The sequence below is a fragment of the Manduca sexta genome, unplaced genomic scaffold, assembly GCF_014839805.1.
Source record: "Manduca sexta isolate Smith_Timp_Sample1 unplaced genomic scaffold, JHU_Msex_v1.0 HiC_scaffold_1776, whole genome shotgun sequence".
Classification (NCBI taxonomy): domain Eukaryota; kingdom Metazoa; phylum Arthropoda; class Insecta; order Lepidoptera; family Sphingidae; genus Manduca; species Manduca sexta.
In genome coordinates this window covers 15,761-34,211 of record NW_023592674.1, presented here as the reverse complement: position 1 = coordinate 34,211, position 18,451 = coordinate 15,761, and the positions used below count along the sequence as shown (strand labels likewise).

The following is an 18,451-nucleotide window of genomic DNA, read 5'->3' as shown; positions in this document are numbered from 1 at the left end:
ATAATGCATTCAGCCAAGAATGTCCGGTATGGAGGAGGTGGGACACCATAGCTAGATCTTCGGTGAACTATTGTTAAGGTGGTCCCATGCGCCAACGGCTCAATAGAAGATCCAACCGCAAACAACTCATAGTGGCGGCGCAGGCCAACCCTCAAGGAAGGCGCTCGCCACTCAGGAACCATAATGTTGGCAGCGAAAAGGAGGCTGGCCTTCTCTCATGCAAGAACCGTATGTAGGAGCATCGGGTCGGGTGAAAGATTACGGGACCGCCAGGATCTTCCAGTGCGCTGAAAGGGAGGGGGGTGAGCGGGTCAAGGCAGCCATCGCGGTCTTCGATGACCGGGTGGATGCCTTCATCTGCCCGGAATTCACTACAACAAACATAGTTGTGGTGAAAATCCGAACCGGCGCCTGGGAGGTTGTGGCGGTCTCCTTCTACTTCGAACCGACCAACCACTTGACGGATACCCGAACACCTGAGGAAGATTGGCCAAAGGTTGGGATCGCAAAAATGATAGTGGTGTGATGCTAATGCCAAAAGCCTGGTGGTGAGTCGAGAGCCGATCGAGAGGCGAGATGGTGTCCGACTGGCTGGACGAGACTGGGCTCCAAGTACTGAACGAAGGCAATATGCCGACCTTCTTTACTGTGAGAGAGGAAGGGTCTACTCCAGCCAGGTGGATATCACCGCGTGCTCGACCGACCTATTGGACAAAATAGAAGACTGGAAGGTGGAGGAGGGACTGGGAGCTCTCGGACCACAATACCATCACGTGGAAAATCAATTTAGGAAAAGTAAAAAGCATAAAAATAAACACAACAACAAGAATATATAATACCAGGAAAGTTAATTGGACGGAATTTAAAGAAAAATTTAAGCAACTTGCAGAAGAAAATGAGATCAATAAGAATGAGATAGAAAAGATAGAAGACAAAACAGAATTAGACAAGTATGTAGAAAAATACACAAAAATAATAGTAAAAACATGCGATAGTACAATACCTAAAATAAAAAATAAAAAATACTTACCAGACCGTGGGGGACCGAAGAACTCACCAGTCTGAAGAAAGAAACTACCACCAAGAAGCGAAGAGTCCGTTGCGCAGCACCAGTTAGAAGACAGAAGGTCGTCGAAGAATACCCAGAAGCGAAGGAAAATATGAAATGGAGGCTAAAAATGCACAGAGTAAGAGTTGAAGGAATTCTGCGGGAAGCAGGAAAAAGAGGGAATGTGGGATGGAATTTATAGGCTTTGGGTAGGGTAACAAAGAGACAGATAGACCAACCGCTTATCAAGGGCGATAAAGTCTTAAATGAAAAAGGAGTCGACAATATTAATTGCTGAAACCTTTACCCGGAAGACTCAGCAGCGGAAGATAACGCAGAACACCAGCGTAAGAGAGAACGAGCCGGACGGGTGAACGATTGGGTTCATGCTGAGAAACATGACCTCCGTTCACCATCCACGAGCTCGAGCAAACACTGAGGAGTTTCAACCCTAAGAAGGCCCCGGGGTCGGATGGCCTTACGTCGGACGTCTGCACGCAAGCGATCACTGTGGATCTCGATGTCCTTCCTATCACTGGCAAACAAATGCCTAGAGTTGGCGTACTTCCCCAGGATCTGGAAAGAAGCAACGGTCATTATACTTAAGAAGCCGGGGAAGGACAACTACAATACGGCCAAGTCGTACAGACCCATAGGCTTGTTGCCAGTGATGGGGAAGATCTTCGAAAATGGTGGTGGGTGTTGAAGTGGCACATTCTTCCCAACATCAGCGCCAGCCAATACGGATTCATGCCACAAAGGGGCACACGGAGGACTCTCTATGTCCTGGTGAAACATATTAGGCAAAAATTAATAATGAAAAAATTGTGATAGTGATATCCCTGGACATAGAGGGAGCATTCGATAGCGCCTGGTGGCCCGCTATAAAGAACCGGCTGGCGGAAGAACAGTGCCCCGTCAACCTGCGAAGGGTGATCGCGAGCTACTTGGACGACCGACTGGTCAGGGTCAGGTATGCCGGTACGGAGATCGCGAGGAGGACCAGCAAAGGCTGTGTGCAAGGGTCGATCGGGGACCGATTCTGTGGAACCTCCTCCTTGATCCCTTATTAAAGGGACTCGAGCGCCGGGGCGACTACTGTCAGGCGTTTGCTGATGATATCGTCCTGGTGTTCGATGGGGACTCCACGGAGTCGGTCCAGCGACAGGCTAATGATGCACTTGCCTACGTGCAGGATTGGGGAGTTCGTAACAAGCTGAAATTCGCACCTCACAAAACAAAAGCGATGGTTGTGACCAAAAAGCTCAATGACTCGCCGATCCTGCGCATGGGAGAGGTCGAAGTAGGTCTCTCCAAAGAGATCAAAGTACTCGGCGTTACCATTGACGAGGGCTCACATTCAAGGCCCATATCACCGCGGCCTGCCGGAAGGCAATGGCCTTCTACAAAAAATTGGCCACGGCTGCTAGGGTGCAGTGGGGCTTGGGGCCTCAAATCATCCGGACGCTGTATGTTGCGGTCGTTGAGCCTACCGTGCTGTATGCGTCCAGCGTGTGGGCGCCGGCGTCCAATAAAGTATACGTCAAGAAACAGCTCGACAGCCTGCAGCGAAGTTTCGCACAGAAGCTGACGAGGCCTACAGGACCACATCGTTAAACTCGGCTCTGCTACCTGGGACTCTACCATTGGATATAAGGTGCGAGAAACCGCACTCTTTATACGAAACCAAGAAGGGTACTCATCGAGGGTAGCGGGAGACAGAGAGGTGGAGGTTCCTGTGGCCTTCGCCAGCTTGGACCATCCGGCGAGACGGAGGACCGTAAGGCTCAATTACTGACGGACGGTGCAGATGTGGCCCACATGCTGCCGGCGGCAGTAGTATATACACTGACGGCAGCAAAATAGAGGGAAGGTCGGAGCCTCTCTCCATCTGGGAGGAGAGGCCGAGACCAGAATCAAGAAACTAAAGCTGGCGCCGTACTGCACCGTGTATCAGGCGGAGCTGCTGGCCCTCAAGTATGCGGTGGATGAGGCCCTAAGCGCCAAGGCACCCCGGTGTAGCATCTTTGCGACTCGAGGGCGGCCCTCGAAACAGTCACCAGAGGAGACTCCCTCCATCCTATTGCGTTCGAAATAAACAAAAACTAATAACTAACAACGAACGCAACAAAATAATACAGTTATTTTGGGTCAAAGCGCATGTAGGGTTGAGGGGAATGAGAGGGCCGACCGGCTCGCGAAGGATGCTGCACTGAAAATGAAGACCAGGCCGAATTACGACCGGTGTTCGATTTCATTCGTCAAGCGACAGATCAGACGAGAGTCGATTGACGAATGGAATCGGAGGTATACATCCGGAGAGACCGCGTCGGTCACGAAGATGTTTTTCCCGGATGCTGTGACAGCACACCGGATTGTAATGAAAATAACTCCTGATCCATCACCACCCGCGTTTACGGGACACGGCGGGTTCTCTGAGTACCTGAAACGTTTCAGGTGCAAGGAGAGCGCGGCGTGTCCTTGCGACTCAGAACAGGAAGAAACAGTCCTGCATATCCTCGCGGAATGCCCAATATATCAACGCGAAAGACACGAAATAGAGTGTGAAATAGGCTTGGAAATTAAAAAGAAAAATATACACTTAATTATAAGAGACAAAGGAAATGGGACATAAATTTATAAAATATTGCAAACAAATAGCACGTAAGGTAATAAACAAGAATAGCAATAAGTGAACAATTACTTATAATAAAATATAAGGTTATATATATATAGTAATAAGAAACAAAAGTAAGAAATTATGTACCTAATAATAAGATCTAGAAATGCGTAGAAAAACCATATATAGAGTAGTGTAAAGTAAGCATATATAAATAAATATAAAAAAAAGAAAAGTAAATGAACAAAATAACAAATATAACAATAAAACATATAAAAATCTCTGGTTCTGCCAGGGAACGATAACCTAACCTAACCTAACCTAACCTAACCTAACCTAACCTTTTTTTGGTTTCGCGAGAAAGTGCTCTTATGACTACCGCCCAGCCTTCGCGTGGGGGCGACTGAGCGGTTATGTTAGTCACCGTGCCTTACGACCCGACGTTGCGCCGCCCGGAATTGATGTAGACCTTCGGGCGACCGCCGGGCCGAGTCCCTAACCTATGTACAACGCACGGCATACCAACTAAAACTCCGCGGTGGCCCTCTTCGGCGCATTAGGGACGGCTGCGGGCTTCCTCTGACGTTGAAATGTCTAGTCTGCGACCGCAACTGCTCCCTGCGCGGTGCCGCCTTGCGGCCCGTCTCCTATGGGGGCTCAAAAGCCCCTGCGCACCGAAGGACGCCCTCGGCGTCTACGGCAGCGTGAGGCCAACAACACGCTGCCGTCCATCCCGGGGTCAACCGAGAGTGTGCGATGAACGCACTGCGCGCACTGAAAAGTGCGCGCGCACTAGACGGGCAGCCCCTGCTGCCCGCCGACGACCCCTTCGTGGCCCCTATTAGTCGCCTTTACGACAGGCAGGGGATACCGTGGTGGAATTCTCCAAACGCCCCCATTCCACAGGGCGGGAGACGCCGGTCAGTCGTCCACCCGGCGCCTCCTACGTTCTCTCTCTGGACGGCGGGAGGGATCCTCCCCTCTCGATCCCTCTCGGCACTCTCCTTCTGCGAGAGGACCACCTCGCAGAAGTGAGCCACCGCACGCCAGGCCTCCGGGCTGCCGACCATGGAAGCGACCACGGCCGGCAGCGAGAGGTCTCCTCCGACGACTGACACGAGAGCGCTGCGCTCATCGTCCCAGGCTGGGCAAGACTCCAACGTATGTTGGGCCGTATCCCGCGGGCAGTTGTCACAATGGTGACACACGGCGCTAACCTCCGTGCCTACTATCTGACACAGGTACTCCCCGAAGCACCCATGCCCGGTGAGCACCTGCGTCAGGGCGAATGTCGCCGCGCCGTGGCGCCTGTCCAGCCACTGTGCAAAGATAGGACGCATCTGCCGTTACGGGCCCGGAAGCCCCGCTGACGGGGCCTCCAGCCTGAGACGCCACTCCTCCACGGCGGTTGCCGTAAGGAGGCCCTTTGGCCTCCACTCCTTCAGGGTGCCGGACGCTGCCCGTTCCTGAACGCCTCCTCCCTCCAATGAAAAGTATCGGAGAGGGCTTTGGCGTCCAGATCCCAGGGCAGGAATCCGGCCAAAAGACAAGCCGCCTCGTACGAGACCGTGCGGTACGCCCGTATGGCCCGCTGCGCTACGACCCGCTGCGGGCCCCGCAGGAGGGCGACAGAACGCCCCCCCAGGGCGTCAGCCCAGACTGGGCTGCCGTACAACGCCATGGACCGCACGACCCCGTGGTACAACCTTCGGCAAGGGATACCAGGACCTTCCAGGTTGGGCAGCAGGCTAGAAAGAGCGCCCGCTGCCCCTGGACAATTTTGTCCGCAACTTTTTCTCGGAATGGGCGCGGAATTCCCACCGGCTGTCCAAAATCAGACCTAAATACTTCATGGTTTTGCCGGATGGGAATCCGCACCCCCTCAACTCCTCGATGTGGGTACTGGCCGGTGGCCTCGCCGAGGCCCGTGAAAACAAATGGCCTCGGTCTTCTCGAGGGCCACCTTCAAACCTAAACGCCTGATTCGGCTCACTACGTGACCGGTGCCCACCGCCGCCAGGATCGCGGCGTCCTGAAGGTCTTTGACGTCGCAGTGACCAGCGTGTCATCCGCATACCACGTCACGCCGACGCCCCAGACATTGGCACCACGGAGCACCCAGTCGTACCCGATGTTCCACAAGAGAGGGCCTAGAACCGACCCCTGTGGGACACCGCACGACATCGCTCTTCGGTGTTACTCCGTCGGCGCCCGGATACACCACGTACCTGTCGGAGAGGTACGCGCGCACCAGACGCCTGAGATAGGGCGGCACCACGTGGTACCGCAGTGATTCATTGATGCCTGGCCAGGGGAGCGACTTAAAAGCGTTCGATCTGTCCAACGAGACCGCAATAACAACCTGTCCCCTGGCCACTGCTTCCTCCGCCTGCGACTTGACCCGCAGAATCGCGTGGACAGTTGAGCGTCCACTCCTCAAACCAACCTGGTTGTCGGCCAAGTTGGGACCGACCCTCTCGAGGTGCTCGACGAGGCGCGCGTGTAAAATACGCTCAAAAGTTTGGCGACCTCGTCGAGCAGCACGATGGGCCGGTAGGCCGACGGCGACTTTGCGGGTCCCCCCTCTTTCTTCAGCAGGACGAGCTTCCCGGTCTTCCACCGCGCCGGGAAGACGCCCTGCACCATACAGGCGGAGAATAGGCTACGGAGCCGCGGCCCCAGGTACTCGAGGGCTAACACCCAGGCTTTCCCGGGGATGCCGTCGAGACCCGGGGCGGTGTTTTTGCCCCGCAGCCGAATAACACTGCCGCCCGCATTTCCGCGGGCGATACCTCTGGAATATCCCTTGCCGTAAACGACGATGACGCCACTGGCGGTGGCGCCATCGGTGGAGGAGTGGTATCCTCGGTGGCCGGGAACAAGGCCGCGACAACGTTGGCCAGTAGTTCTGGCTGGAGACTCTGCGACAAGCGCCGCCGGACGAAGCTTATTCATCACTAGTTTGTAGGGGCGCCCCACGGGTCCCCGTCGAGAGTCTCCAAAACTCTTTGCGTGCCGCGACCTTGGCCCTATGAATGGCCACCCGCAGCGCTCTCTTCGCCTCTTTATAGAGGCCGTAGAGCTGCCGCTCCCGGTCTTCATGGTCTCGTGCGCGAATACGGCGGCGGCGATGCCTGGCGTATCGGCGGCGCGCAGCCACGCAAGACGCGCGCAACTGCGCTAACTCCGCCGACCACCAGTACACCTCCCGCCGCGGAGGACGACGGAGTGCCTGGGGCATGGCGGCGTCGCAAATGTCCGACATTGCCACCCCGAACCACTCCGCCTTCCTGCTCGACCCTCACCGGACCCTCCGGCTCGGGGAGCCACGAGACTGCCAGAGCGGCCAGCTCTAGGGCCTCCTTGTCGAGGCGCCTTGATGCCCACCGCGGGCCGTCCTGACCAGGGGCACTCGGTCCACCACTGGGCTGGTTACGTTGACTCGTGGGCGCGGCGACATCGAACCTTATATATCGATGATCCGATAGTGTCTCCGCGTCCACGAGGACCCTCCAGCCACGGACACGACGTGCGACGACGGGGCACCCAAACGACAAATCAACAATTGACCCGCCGTTGTGCCGCACGCACGTGTCCACCGACCCCTGTTCAGAACGGCCAGGCCGACGGAGATCGCCCATTCCTCCAGGACCTCACCGCGAGCGTCGGTCGCCGGCGAACCCCAGACCGCGGATTTCGCGTTGAAGTCACCGGCGACGATCGTCGGGTGAGGTTGGCCCTGCTCAACCAGGGCCCCTAGCCGAACGAGGAAAGATTCGAACTCGGCCAGGGGTCTGTTGGGGAGAAATAAACTCCAACTATCCACAATTCCCCAACAGAGCCGCGACGCATCCCTGGCCCTTCTCGACTTTTGCGAAGGGCGGGGAGCCAGCGGCACCCTGGTGATGATGGCCACCGACCCGTCGATGTCCCCTACCCAGTTATCTCGGGGCGGGACAAAATACGGTTCGGCGACCACGGCCACTTGCACCGACCACTGCGCCAGGCTTTGGGACAACAGGTCCTGGGCGCGGGCGCAGTGGTTGATGTTCGCCTGGAGGAAACTTATATCCATTATTGATGGGCGATCTCCTCCACGTCCATCTCGGCCACTGCCTGTTGCGGTGGGCTCGCCGCCTGCGGCTGGGACGGGACCTCAGCCGCAGTGGCACTCCTTCTTTGCTGGGGGCGGCGCCGGTTGCGACGGGAGGGGGCAGCGCATGCCTTCCCCCCTAAACGGTGCCCGGCGGGCTTACCAGCGGCCGCGCAGACTGCGCAGTTCGGCGGAGCCTTACATTCTCGGATCTTGTGGCCCGCCTGGCCGCAGCGGTAGCAAAGGTCGCTGCGGTCCACTGCGCAGTCGCAGCGCTCCCGGACGTGCCCGGACTCCAGGCACCGGAAACACCGCATTGGCCGCGACTCTAGGACGGTCACCTTAGCCGCGGTCCAACCGATCAGGATACGGCCCGCCCCTCACCTTTGTGCCGCCTTTATGGGCAGCTTTACCCATACCGTTCCTACCCCAGAACGGTCGGGGCGGATATGTCCGACCTTGATGTTTTCGACCGAACACTCACCGGCCTTAGAGAGGGCCGCTGCGACTGTCTCTGGAGTGGCTGTATAGTCGAGCTCACTTAGCCGCAGTTCCACGGTCTTCATGGGTCGGGAGATTCTGATATCTTCCGACCCGTTAAAACACTCCCTCAGCCTTGCGGCGAGGGAGTCGGCCCTCTTCGGAATTGGCCCCGGGCACCTCATACATAGGGGCGCCCGTGGCCGCAAACTTTGGCTTCAGCCTCGATATGTCAAGGCCGGTGAGGTCTACCCCTGTCTGGGCGTCCGTTAGCACCTGCTTGTACGGAAAGCCCTTTGCCACCGCCGCTGGCGTAAGCGAAATGATAACTGCCGCGGAGCGTGGCGGTCGCACTTTGGGTTCGGTCCGGCGTGCCTGTTGTTGTGCCTGCACTTTTTTCGGCGGCACTGCAGGCTTCGTCTTCTTGCTCTTTCTGCTTGCCACAACGACCCACGGTGTCTCCATGGAGGTGGGGGCCGGTGGCAATGGGCGGGGCTCCGGACTGGCTTGAACCGGGCCCTTCTTTTCCCTCCTTCCTTTGGCGCCGGTGCCGTCTTCTTGGTTTGACCCTTCCTCTGGCGAGCGGCGCGGGGTGCCGGTGTGGTGTCTGGCGCCGTTGAGGGTCCCGCAATTGGCTGCGGTGGCGCGCTGGTTCCTTCTGCTACTGCGGCGGGGTGAGGGGGAGCGGGTTGGGCTGTCCTCTTCCCCACCTTTTCCCTTTTCCCTCTTCGACTTCGGCGCGGGGCACCACCTTCGTTGCCTCCTGACACTGGGAGCTGTGTGTCCCCGAGGCGGCCTTTCTTTCGTGGGCCAGGCTGGGCCTCTGGGCTGGCCCCATCAGGGCCGACTCCAGTCTGGCCTGGACCCTTGCTTCTACCATGGCCAGCATTTCCTCCGTGGTGGTCCTGGAGTTGTTTGACGCTTCCAGGTCCTCGAGCCGACGGCGGAGGGAGGAGTTTTCCTCTTCTAGCCGCTTTACGCTCTCCTCCAGGCGCGCGCTGTTTTCGCGCCACTTCTTTCTCTCCTCTTCCAGACGGGTAATGGCGGCCGACTCTGGCTGCTGTACGTACCGAGTGATAATATTAATTACTCGGTTGAGCGCCTTTTGTGACGTGCCCTTTAGATTTCCGGACTTTCTCACAGTTGCCCGCACAATTTGCCCGCACTGGATTAGGTCCTCCTTAAGGACGGGTAGGTCATCGTCCGTGTCGGTTTTGGGAGGGAGCGGCGACTTCACGTAACGCAGCCGCTCTTCCAGCTCCTCTTCGGCCCTCTTTCGCGCCTCTTCCTCTTCAGCCTGTCCCGTTCTTGTTGGGCCTTCTTTATCCCGACGTATTTTCCAGTCGTGGGAGTGGGAGTGGAACGCCCTCTCCCTCGACCGTCAGTTGTTGGCGCCTTGGGTGGCGGCTCGTCGGTGTCACTCGATCGAAGCGAGCAGTTATCTATGGACTGGGAGTGTCTCCTCCAGAGCCTCCTGCTCCGGACAGAGGAGACACTCAGGCTTGACTCCGAGTCCATTTCCAACTCTTCCGGCCTAGATGATGTTCCGGCCTCCACTACCATGGGCCTGTCGCCCATGCTCTTCTCCACTTCATCACCGTCGTTGGGCTTGCGCCCTCCGACCTCCGCCTCCAGTCGGGGACCGGAGTAGGCAAACGCGTCAAAAGGATTTGGGGTTTTTAAAATTGATTAATTCCATTTTGAGTCCCACGAGTATGGGGAAAGGGTGGTCCGCCCAGGCAGTGCCCCTGTACCTGGGTAAGCCTAGCGTAACCCACACAGAGTGTCGGCCGGTACTCTGGCGGGGTCGCACTCGAGACCGAACTGCCCATCGGCCATGCATCCCTCGGTGCGCCGCCGCTTGGGATTCGGGGTGATTTTTATAGAGGTTTTCTTCCTCGCGGTCCGGGCGGTTAAGCCAAGACCCTCGGTCCAGCGGGAGCGCGAGACATATCCACAGACCTCCACACCGGATTACGATCTACGACGGCGACAATGGGAGGGAGAGTCCCCACTGCCTGCTCGGGGCGGGATGAGCGCACACCGAGCCCGTCGACACCCCGGGACAGAACCGGGAGCCGCCCAAGATGGGCCAATCTCGACACTACGACACGACGGCCGCCACAAGAGGCGACGACCGCCAACCACCTCGTTGTCAGGATATTCGCCGGCGCGCAGATCAGCCTGATCGGTCTGATCGACGCGCCGTTGCCCAGGGTGCACCACGTGGAGGTTTCCTGACCTAGCACCCCAACCTAACCTAACCTAACCTAACCTAACCTAACCTAACCTAACCTAACCTAACCTAACCTAACCTAACCTAACCTAACCTAACCTAACCTAACCTAACCTAACCTAACCTAACCGCGCGCCCGGTAGCGAACGCACACGTCCCGCGGACCATCTGCGACGCTCCGCGCTCGCAAAACTCGCGAAAAATCAAAGTGTCGGGTCAAAGTGTACGCAAATTTCTGAAACCCACATCAAAAGATGCGTAATAAAACCCTCTGTACAGTGCCGTTTAAATCGTGAAAATCGGTCAAGATTTCGATTTTATACGGACAAAATAGTGCCAAAAGTGAATATTTTGTGAACAAACTTTAACTTCGATCGACATTTCTATCGAGCCGAATTCACGCAATCGTGTATCGACTAATATCAGTGTGTGCGCGAAATCCTTACCTTTACAACGCCGTATCGATCGCGAAAATCGGTTGAAAAATGGATTTTTCGCGACTATTTTAGTGCGGCGCGACGAAGTTCCGCGCTGTAATATGGGGAATTGTGACGCGTAGGGGCAACTTAGTTGCTTCGCGCGCTGTTCGCCGTACAGGAGGCGTAGGCTTAGTGATTACTGAGCTCCGGAACATTGTCGGACTTCGTGGTATTGTGCTGGTAGGGTAATACAGTGAATAACACATACTTTAAGTGGAAAAACAATTAACTATAGTGATAGTGAAATAGTGTTAGACTTAATATTTTTAGTTCAGTTAAGTTAGTTAATTAGATTTAATAGTTTTAATAGGACAGTGACATTTTTAGCATAGTAAATCGTGCATAAACTGAAAATTTTAAATAACATAGTTTTAGGTTATATTAGGCGGTAGTGACACTTTTCGATTACTCGAAATACATATAACTTTATTTAGAAACAGTGACTTATTGTGATAAACATATAAACAGTGCACCGAATCAACAGTGTTTACTAACTAGACATTCGGCAGTATTTCCGCCGCCATACATTCCGGCGACAAATATTATTACTTCATCGCATCGGGACATAACACCACGCGGCGGCGTGTTTGTTCGTAACGGTGCGTCGCATACCAGAGGCCCGATCAGGGTTAGCGGCTGGCTAGCAACGCAACGCACGCCGGCGAGCGACGGGCACGGAGGAATTCTCCCTCTCGCCCGCACGCTGCCTGGCGACGAGGCAACGCCGCTTAGCAACTGCCCGCTACGATTGCGTCATCGGCGCGCTGGATCAGTGTGTGCGCGCACGGCCGGGTCGGACGGAATTTTCCCACGCTCGCCCCCGCGCGCGCCGCCGCATTCCTGAGACTCGCTCGACCGTGGGAACGGAACACGGGCGCGCAGACAAGGAATAATAATAGCCCGCTCGCTTTGTATTTCACTCTTTTGTTTAACGACGCAATTTACCTTCAACTTTTTACAGATAAATGCACTACTAGATAATTTGATTTGGACTTAACTATAATACCCTTTTACGATAAAACCATGCCTCCCAAAGTTGAACCTAGGAGGGTGAGTTATTCCGCGGAACTACCCTGCAGCGAAATCACAAAATTCATCCAAACTATACCCAAAATATGCAAAAGCATTATAGAAGCACTGCGCGACGGCAAAAGCGTTACATCGGTCAACAAGGACTACATTGAAGAAAACGCTAAGGAGATCATGAAAGCCACAAAACACATGGAAGACATTATAAAACACGCAGACCCTAAACGCCTAGATCAGTATTTTAAGGCTGTTCTCTTAAAGGCGCAATCGGCTAAAACGCTCCCCGCGGGCTCTCCCTCTTCATCCAAGCTCGACACCGCTCCTAAAACCCCAACTGACCAATCTTTAGACATCAATTCCTTCAAAAAGGACATAGTAGATAGTGTGCAATCTGTTCTCGAAAAACACGTACAGACAATAAACGAGCACACAGCCAAGCAAAACAAGACTATCGAAGAAATCAAGAAGCAACTTTCTCGGCCAACTAACACACTTACACCCACTTTGACACAACCCCGGACTTATGGAGCTGTCGCTGCCACCCCCGCTCATGCGGATTCGAACCGCCTCGCATTAACTCGCCCCAAGCCGAACGCGGTCGCTCCGAAAACGCGACCGGCAATTATTATCACCCCCAAAACAACAACAGACAAAACACATACCACCGAAGAAATAGTAAAACTATTCAAGAAAAATATTTCATTCCGAGACAGCGAGTATGCGCCGGCCCGTGTACAAGCCATATCGAGAAATAAACTCCGCATTGAGTTCGATCGCACTGAAGAGCGGGACGATGCCCTCACAAGGCTACGGAACGCAACGGACGTGCGGGCCGAACCCGCTAGATACTTAAAACCAATGGTGCTGCTGAAAGGCATCTCCATTGACATTCCCGCAGAACAACTCACGAGCATTATTTTGAAACAAAACCCCAACATAGATACGCTTGTGAAGAACGGGGCCGAGTTCCAATACCGCCTAAGTAGAGACAATAGAAATCCTAAGTTTTATAACGCAGCCTTCATCACCGATCCGGCGGTATGGCGGCGGATCACTGAGGCGGGGAGGGTCTGCGTGGACTACCAGCGGGTCCACGCGGAGGATTTCTCACCGTTTATGCAGTGTTTCCGCTGTCTGCAGTTTGGCCATACGCGGGCAAAGTGCGCGGCGCCAATCTCTCCGTGCGCACATTGCGCCAGCGAGCAACACTGTACCGCCAAATGCCCTTCCCTCGAGGGACCGGCTAAATGTTATAACTGTATAACCTATAACAAAAGATTCAACAACAATATTGATGCCGCGCACCGAGCCACCGCGGCCAGCTGCCCGCGGGTAAGGTCGATGAAGGAACGCATACTTAATCGGGTCGATTACGGCTCGCCATAGATATCAAATTAATAGTTAAATAAGAATAGATTAGAATCAATATCAATATTCCGTCCCGAGACGATGTAAGCTACCCGTAATCACACACTAATTAGATAAACAGATAGTAACTATTAAAACCAGTATGTTTAATATAACCAACTAAATCAAACAGCTGATATCGCTCGGGAAGGAATGAAATCTAAATTGTTAAAATAAGTCCATTGAACCATCACGTTTTGAAAATGTTAAATTTTAAATACACAGGGCCAATAATTCAGCCTGCCGTCGCCGCCGCCGGGCCGGCGCTCGCTCATCCATTGTTCTCGCTCCCTTTGTTGCGCCGAGCACAATAAAACAGGTGCACGGATTCCCACGGTCCCTTATGGCACCGAAACAACAAACACCTACACAGCAACGGGCGGATCGATGGATGGGTGAGGGCCGTTTTATTTACATTGTAATTTTAACTTAGAAAAGCTTGTATATTTCAATAATATAAACGTTTAGTCAACAGTAAATATTTATTAACTCAATCACGCTTAACTTCACCAAACCAATTGGATAATATTAATAACAACGACATATACCTAGAACAACAACTAATAACTCAGCTGCATACCAAAAATTTTAAAACTCGAATAAAACAAAATACTTTAACACAACATTATAAATAAAAATCTTGCCAATACTCGTATTTACCTACAGAGTTGTTTACTGCATTCCAACGCCGGCACTCGGCCGGCTGCCTTTTGTTCACGAGTAACTTGACACTGTAATTTGACACCCTCATCGCCTGGCGGCCGGCTGTTTATATTCATTACATTGTATCCATCCTCTCATAAAACCGACAATCTATTTTAGATTCCACCGTGAAGACTTTTGTGGCGATTTGAAGTGTTTTAATATGCAGTTTTTCAAACTAAATTTAATACTTAAGTTAGATTAAATATTTTACTTAGTAATTATTATTATAATGAATACAGGGTTGTTAAGTACAATTACTCTTGTACCGCTGTCTTGTCGCTGTCGTGCATTGAGATCGGTAGGCATTAAGAGGCTCCACGACTATAATTTAGCGGCACTCGAGCCTCCCCGATTGAATAGGGTCACGATGAGGGCTAATAATTGATTTAGCCTTATCGTTGTGACGCTAGGAACTGCGCCTCTGCGGGCAACCTTCCTGCGCCGCCTATGACGCGGAAGTCGGGGTAGACTCGAAAGATAGTGATTATAGATTATAGTATATTATAGCGCCCTGTACTGTTACATTTCAATAGTATAAATGTTTCAGCCAACAGCAAATACTTAGTCACTCAATCATACTTAACTTCACCAAACCAAGACAATATTAATAACAACAACATATACCAATAACAACAACTAATAACTCAGCTGCATACCAAAATCTTAAAATTCGAATAAAACGAAATACTTTAACACAACATTATAAATAAATATCTTGCCAAGACTCGAATTTACCTACAGAGTTGTTTACTGCATTCCAACGCCGGCACTCGGCCGGCCGCCTTTTGTTCATGTGTAATTTACACTGTAATTACTACGCCCAGCCTTCGCCGGGCGGCTTAGCGTTTCATATATCCTTCACATTGTATTCACTCTCCCATAAAACCGACAATCTATTTTTAGATTGCACCTTGAAGACTTTTGCGTCGAATTGAAGTGTTCTATTAACCCTTTTGAACTATTCAATACTTAAACCGAACTAAAGAATCGCGTAAGTAACAATAATAACAATAGGGACGACTGCGTATTACCTCGAATAGGGTCCGAATTTAGTCCTAAATATTTTATTTAGTAATAAATTGCGGCCCGTCTCCTAAATGGGGCCTAAGCCCCGCGCACCTGAAGGTCGCTGTCAGCGTCAGCGGTAGCGTGAGGTCAACACTACCTGCCGCCCGATCCCGAATAGGGTCACAGTGAGGGCTAATAATGGTTTGGCCTTATCATTGGGACGCTAGGAACTGCGCTCTCTGCGGGCAACCCTCCTGCGCCGCCTATGACGCGGAAGTCGGGGTGGACTCTATTAGTAGCGATTATGATATAGTATTATTGTATTAAGTGATTATTATATTTTATTGTGACATCAGTACCACTTGGTGATAGCGCCCTTTACTGTTACACATATACCTATTACGTAGAATTAAGAATGTACCTTTCAGCCACTTCGGGCTAACTGCATCGAACATTAACCACCATCAAGAGAACACACAGCGGATGGTGTTGGGCCACCGCACGCCGGCCTCCCGACTGTCGACCATGGACGCGACCACAGCCGGCAGCGAGAGGTCTCTCCGACGACTGAGAGCGCTGCGTTCATCGTCCCAGGCTGGGCAAGACTCCAACGTATGTTGGGCCGTATCCCGCGGGCAGTTGTCACAATGGTGATACACGGCGCTTATCTCCGTCCTCATTGACACAGGTACTCCCCGAAGCACCCATGCCCGGTGAGCACCTGTGTCATTCTGTAATGCCGCGCCGTGGCGCCTGTCCAGCCACTGTGCAAAGACAGGACGCACTGCCGCAACGGCCCGAAGCCCCGCTGACGGGGCCTCCAGCCTGAGACGCCACCTCCACGGCGGTTGCCGTAAGGAGGCAACTTTGGCCTCCATTGCTTCAGGGCCGGACGCTGCCCATTCCTGAACGCCTCCTCCCTCCAATGGAATGTATCGGAGATAGAGCGGCAGAACGCTTCCTAGGGCGTCAGCCCAGACCGGGCTGCCGTATAGTGCTATGGACCGCACGACCCCGTGGTATAACCTTCGACAAGGGATATTTGGACCTTTCCAGGTTGGGCAGCAGGCTGGAAAGAGCGCCCGCCGCCCTGGTCAACTTTGTCCTTGCTTAAAATGGGCGCTGAACTCCCATCGGCTATCCAAAATCAAACCTAAATACTTCATGGTATTGCCGATGGGAATCCGCACCCTCCACTACGATGTGGGCACCGGCCGGTGGCCCCTCCGAGGCCCGTGAAAGCAGATGGCCTCGGTCTCTCGAGGGCCACCTTTAAACCTAAACGCCGAATGCGGCTCACTACATGACCGGTGCCCACCGCCGCCAGGATCGCGGCGCCCTGAAGGTCTTAGACGTCGCCGTGACCAACGTGTCATCCGCATAACACGTCACGTCGACGCCCCAGAGATTGGCACCACGGAGCACCCAGTCGTACCCGATGTTCCACAAGAGGGGCCTAGAACCGACCCCTGTGGAACACCGCACGACATCGCTCTTCGGTGTTACCTCGTCGGCGCCCGGATACACCACGTACCTGTCAGAAAGGTACGCGTGCACCAGACGCCTGAGATAGGGCGGCACCACATGGTACCGCAGTGCTTCGTTTATACAGGGCCAGGGGAGCGAATTAAATGCGTTTGAGATGTCGAGAGAAACCGCGATGACGACCTTCCCCTGGCCACTGCTGCCTCCGCCTGCGACTTGACCCGCAGAATCGCGTGGACAGTTGAGCGTCCACTCCTAAAGCCAAACTGTTTGTCGGCCAATTTGGACTCGACCCTCTCGAGATGCTCGACGAGGCGCGCGTGTATAATACGCTCAAAAGTTTGGCGACCTCGTCGAGCAGCACGATGGGCCGGTAGGCCGACGGCGACTCTGCGGGTCTCCTCTTTAAGCAGGACGAGCTTCCCGACTTTCCAACGCGCCGGGAAGACGCCCTGCACCATACAGGCGGAGAATAGACTGCGGAGCCGCGGCCCCAAGTACTCGAGGGCTAACACCCAGGCTTTCCCGGGGATGCCGTCGAGACCCGGGCGGTGTTTTTGCCCCTTCCGCAGTCGAGCAACACTGCCGCCCGCATTTCCGCGGGCGAAACCTCTGGAATATCCCTTGCCGAAAGCCTCGACGACGATGACGCCAGCTCCGGTGGCGCCATCGGTGGAGGAGTGGTCTCCCGGTGGCCGGGAACAAGGCCGCGACAACGTTGGCCAATAAATCTGGCCTGAGACTCTCCGACAGTGGAGGCGCCGCCGTACGAAGCTTGTTCATAACTAGCTTGTATGGGCGCCCCCACGGGTCCGCGTCGAGAGTCTCCAAAACTCCCTACGTGCCGCGACCTTGGCCCTGTGAATGGCCACCCGCAGCGCTCTTCGCCTCTTTATAGAGGCCGTAGAGCTGCCGCCCTGGTCTTCGTGGTCTCTTCCTCGGATTCGGCGGCGGCGATGTCTGGCGCATCGGCGGCGCGCAGCCACGCAAGACGCGCGCAACTGCGCTAACTCCGCCGACCACCAGTACACCTCCTGCCGCGGAGGGCGACGGAGCGCCGGGGCATGGCGGCGTCGCAGACATCCGACATTGCCACCCCGAACCACTCCGCTCTCCTGCTCTTACCCCGAACCGGACCCTCCGGCTCGGGGAGCCACGAGACTGCCAGAGCGGCCAACTCTAGGCCTCCTTGTCGAGGCGCCTTAACGCCCACCGCGGGCCGTCCTGTCGAGGGGCACTCGGTCCACCAGTACTATTGGGTTGGATACTCGGGGCGCGGAGACATCGAACCTTATATAACGGTGGTCCGACAGCGTCTCCACGCCCACGAGGACTCTCCAGCCCTGACACGACGTGCGACGGCGGGCTCCCAAACGACAAATCCACAATAGACCCGCCGTTGTGCCGCACGCACGTGTCCACCGACCCCTGTTCAGGACGACCAGGCCGACGGAAATCGCCCATTTTCTCCAGGACCTCACCGCGAGCGTCGGTCGCCGGCGAACCCCAAACCGCGGACTTCGCGTTGAAGTCGCCGGCGACGATCGCCGGGTGAGGTTGGCCCTGCTCAACCAGGGCCCCCAGCCGAACGTAGAGAAAAAGTGATTCGAACTCGGCCAGAGGTCTGTTGGGGAGAAATAAACTCCTACAATCCACAAGTCCCCAACAGAGCCGCGACGCATCCCTGGCCCTTCTCGACTTTTGCGAAGGGCGGGGAGCCAGCGGCACCCTGGTGATGATGGCCACCGACCCGTCGATGTCCCCTACCCAGTTATCTCGGGCGGGACAAAATACGGTTCGGCGACCACGGCCATTTTGCACCGACCACTGCGCCAGGCTTTGGGACAAACGGTCCTGGGCG

The 18,451-nt window shown here is 54.5% G+C and overlaps 1 protein-coding gene across 1 annotated transcript; it reads left to right on the top strand.

Moving 5' to 3' along the window:
• Positions 1-11,979: 11,979 nt before the first annotated feature.
• On the top strand, positions 11,980-13,371 carry LOC115455053. The gene has a single exon (XM_030183746.2). The coding sequence runs from the start codon at positions 11,980-11,982 to the stop codon at positions 13,369-13,371; it is 1,392 nt and encodes a 463-aa protein (XP_030039606.2).
• The last annotated feature ends 5,080 nt before the right edge of the window (positions 13,372-18,451 follow it).

Coding starts and splice junctions, on each gene's coding strand:
- LOC115455053 (XM_030183746.2), top strand. CDS start 11,980: ATGCCTCCCAAAGTTGAACCTAGGAGGGTGAGTTATTCCGCGGAACTA.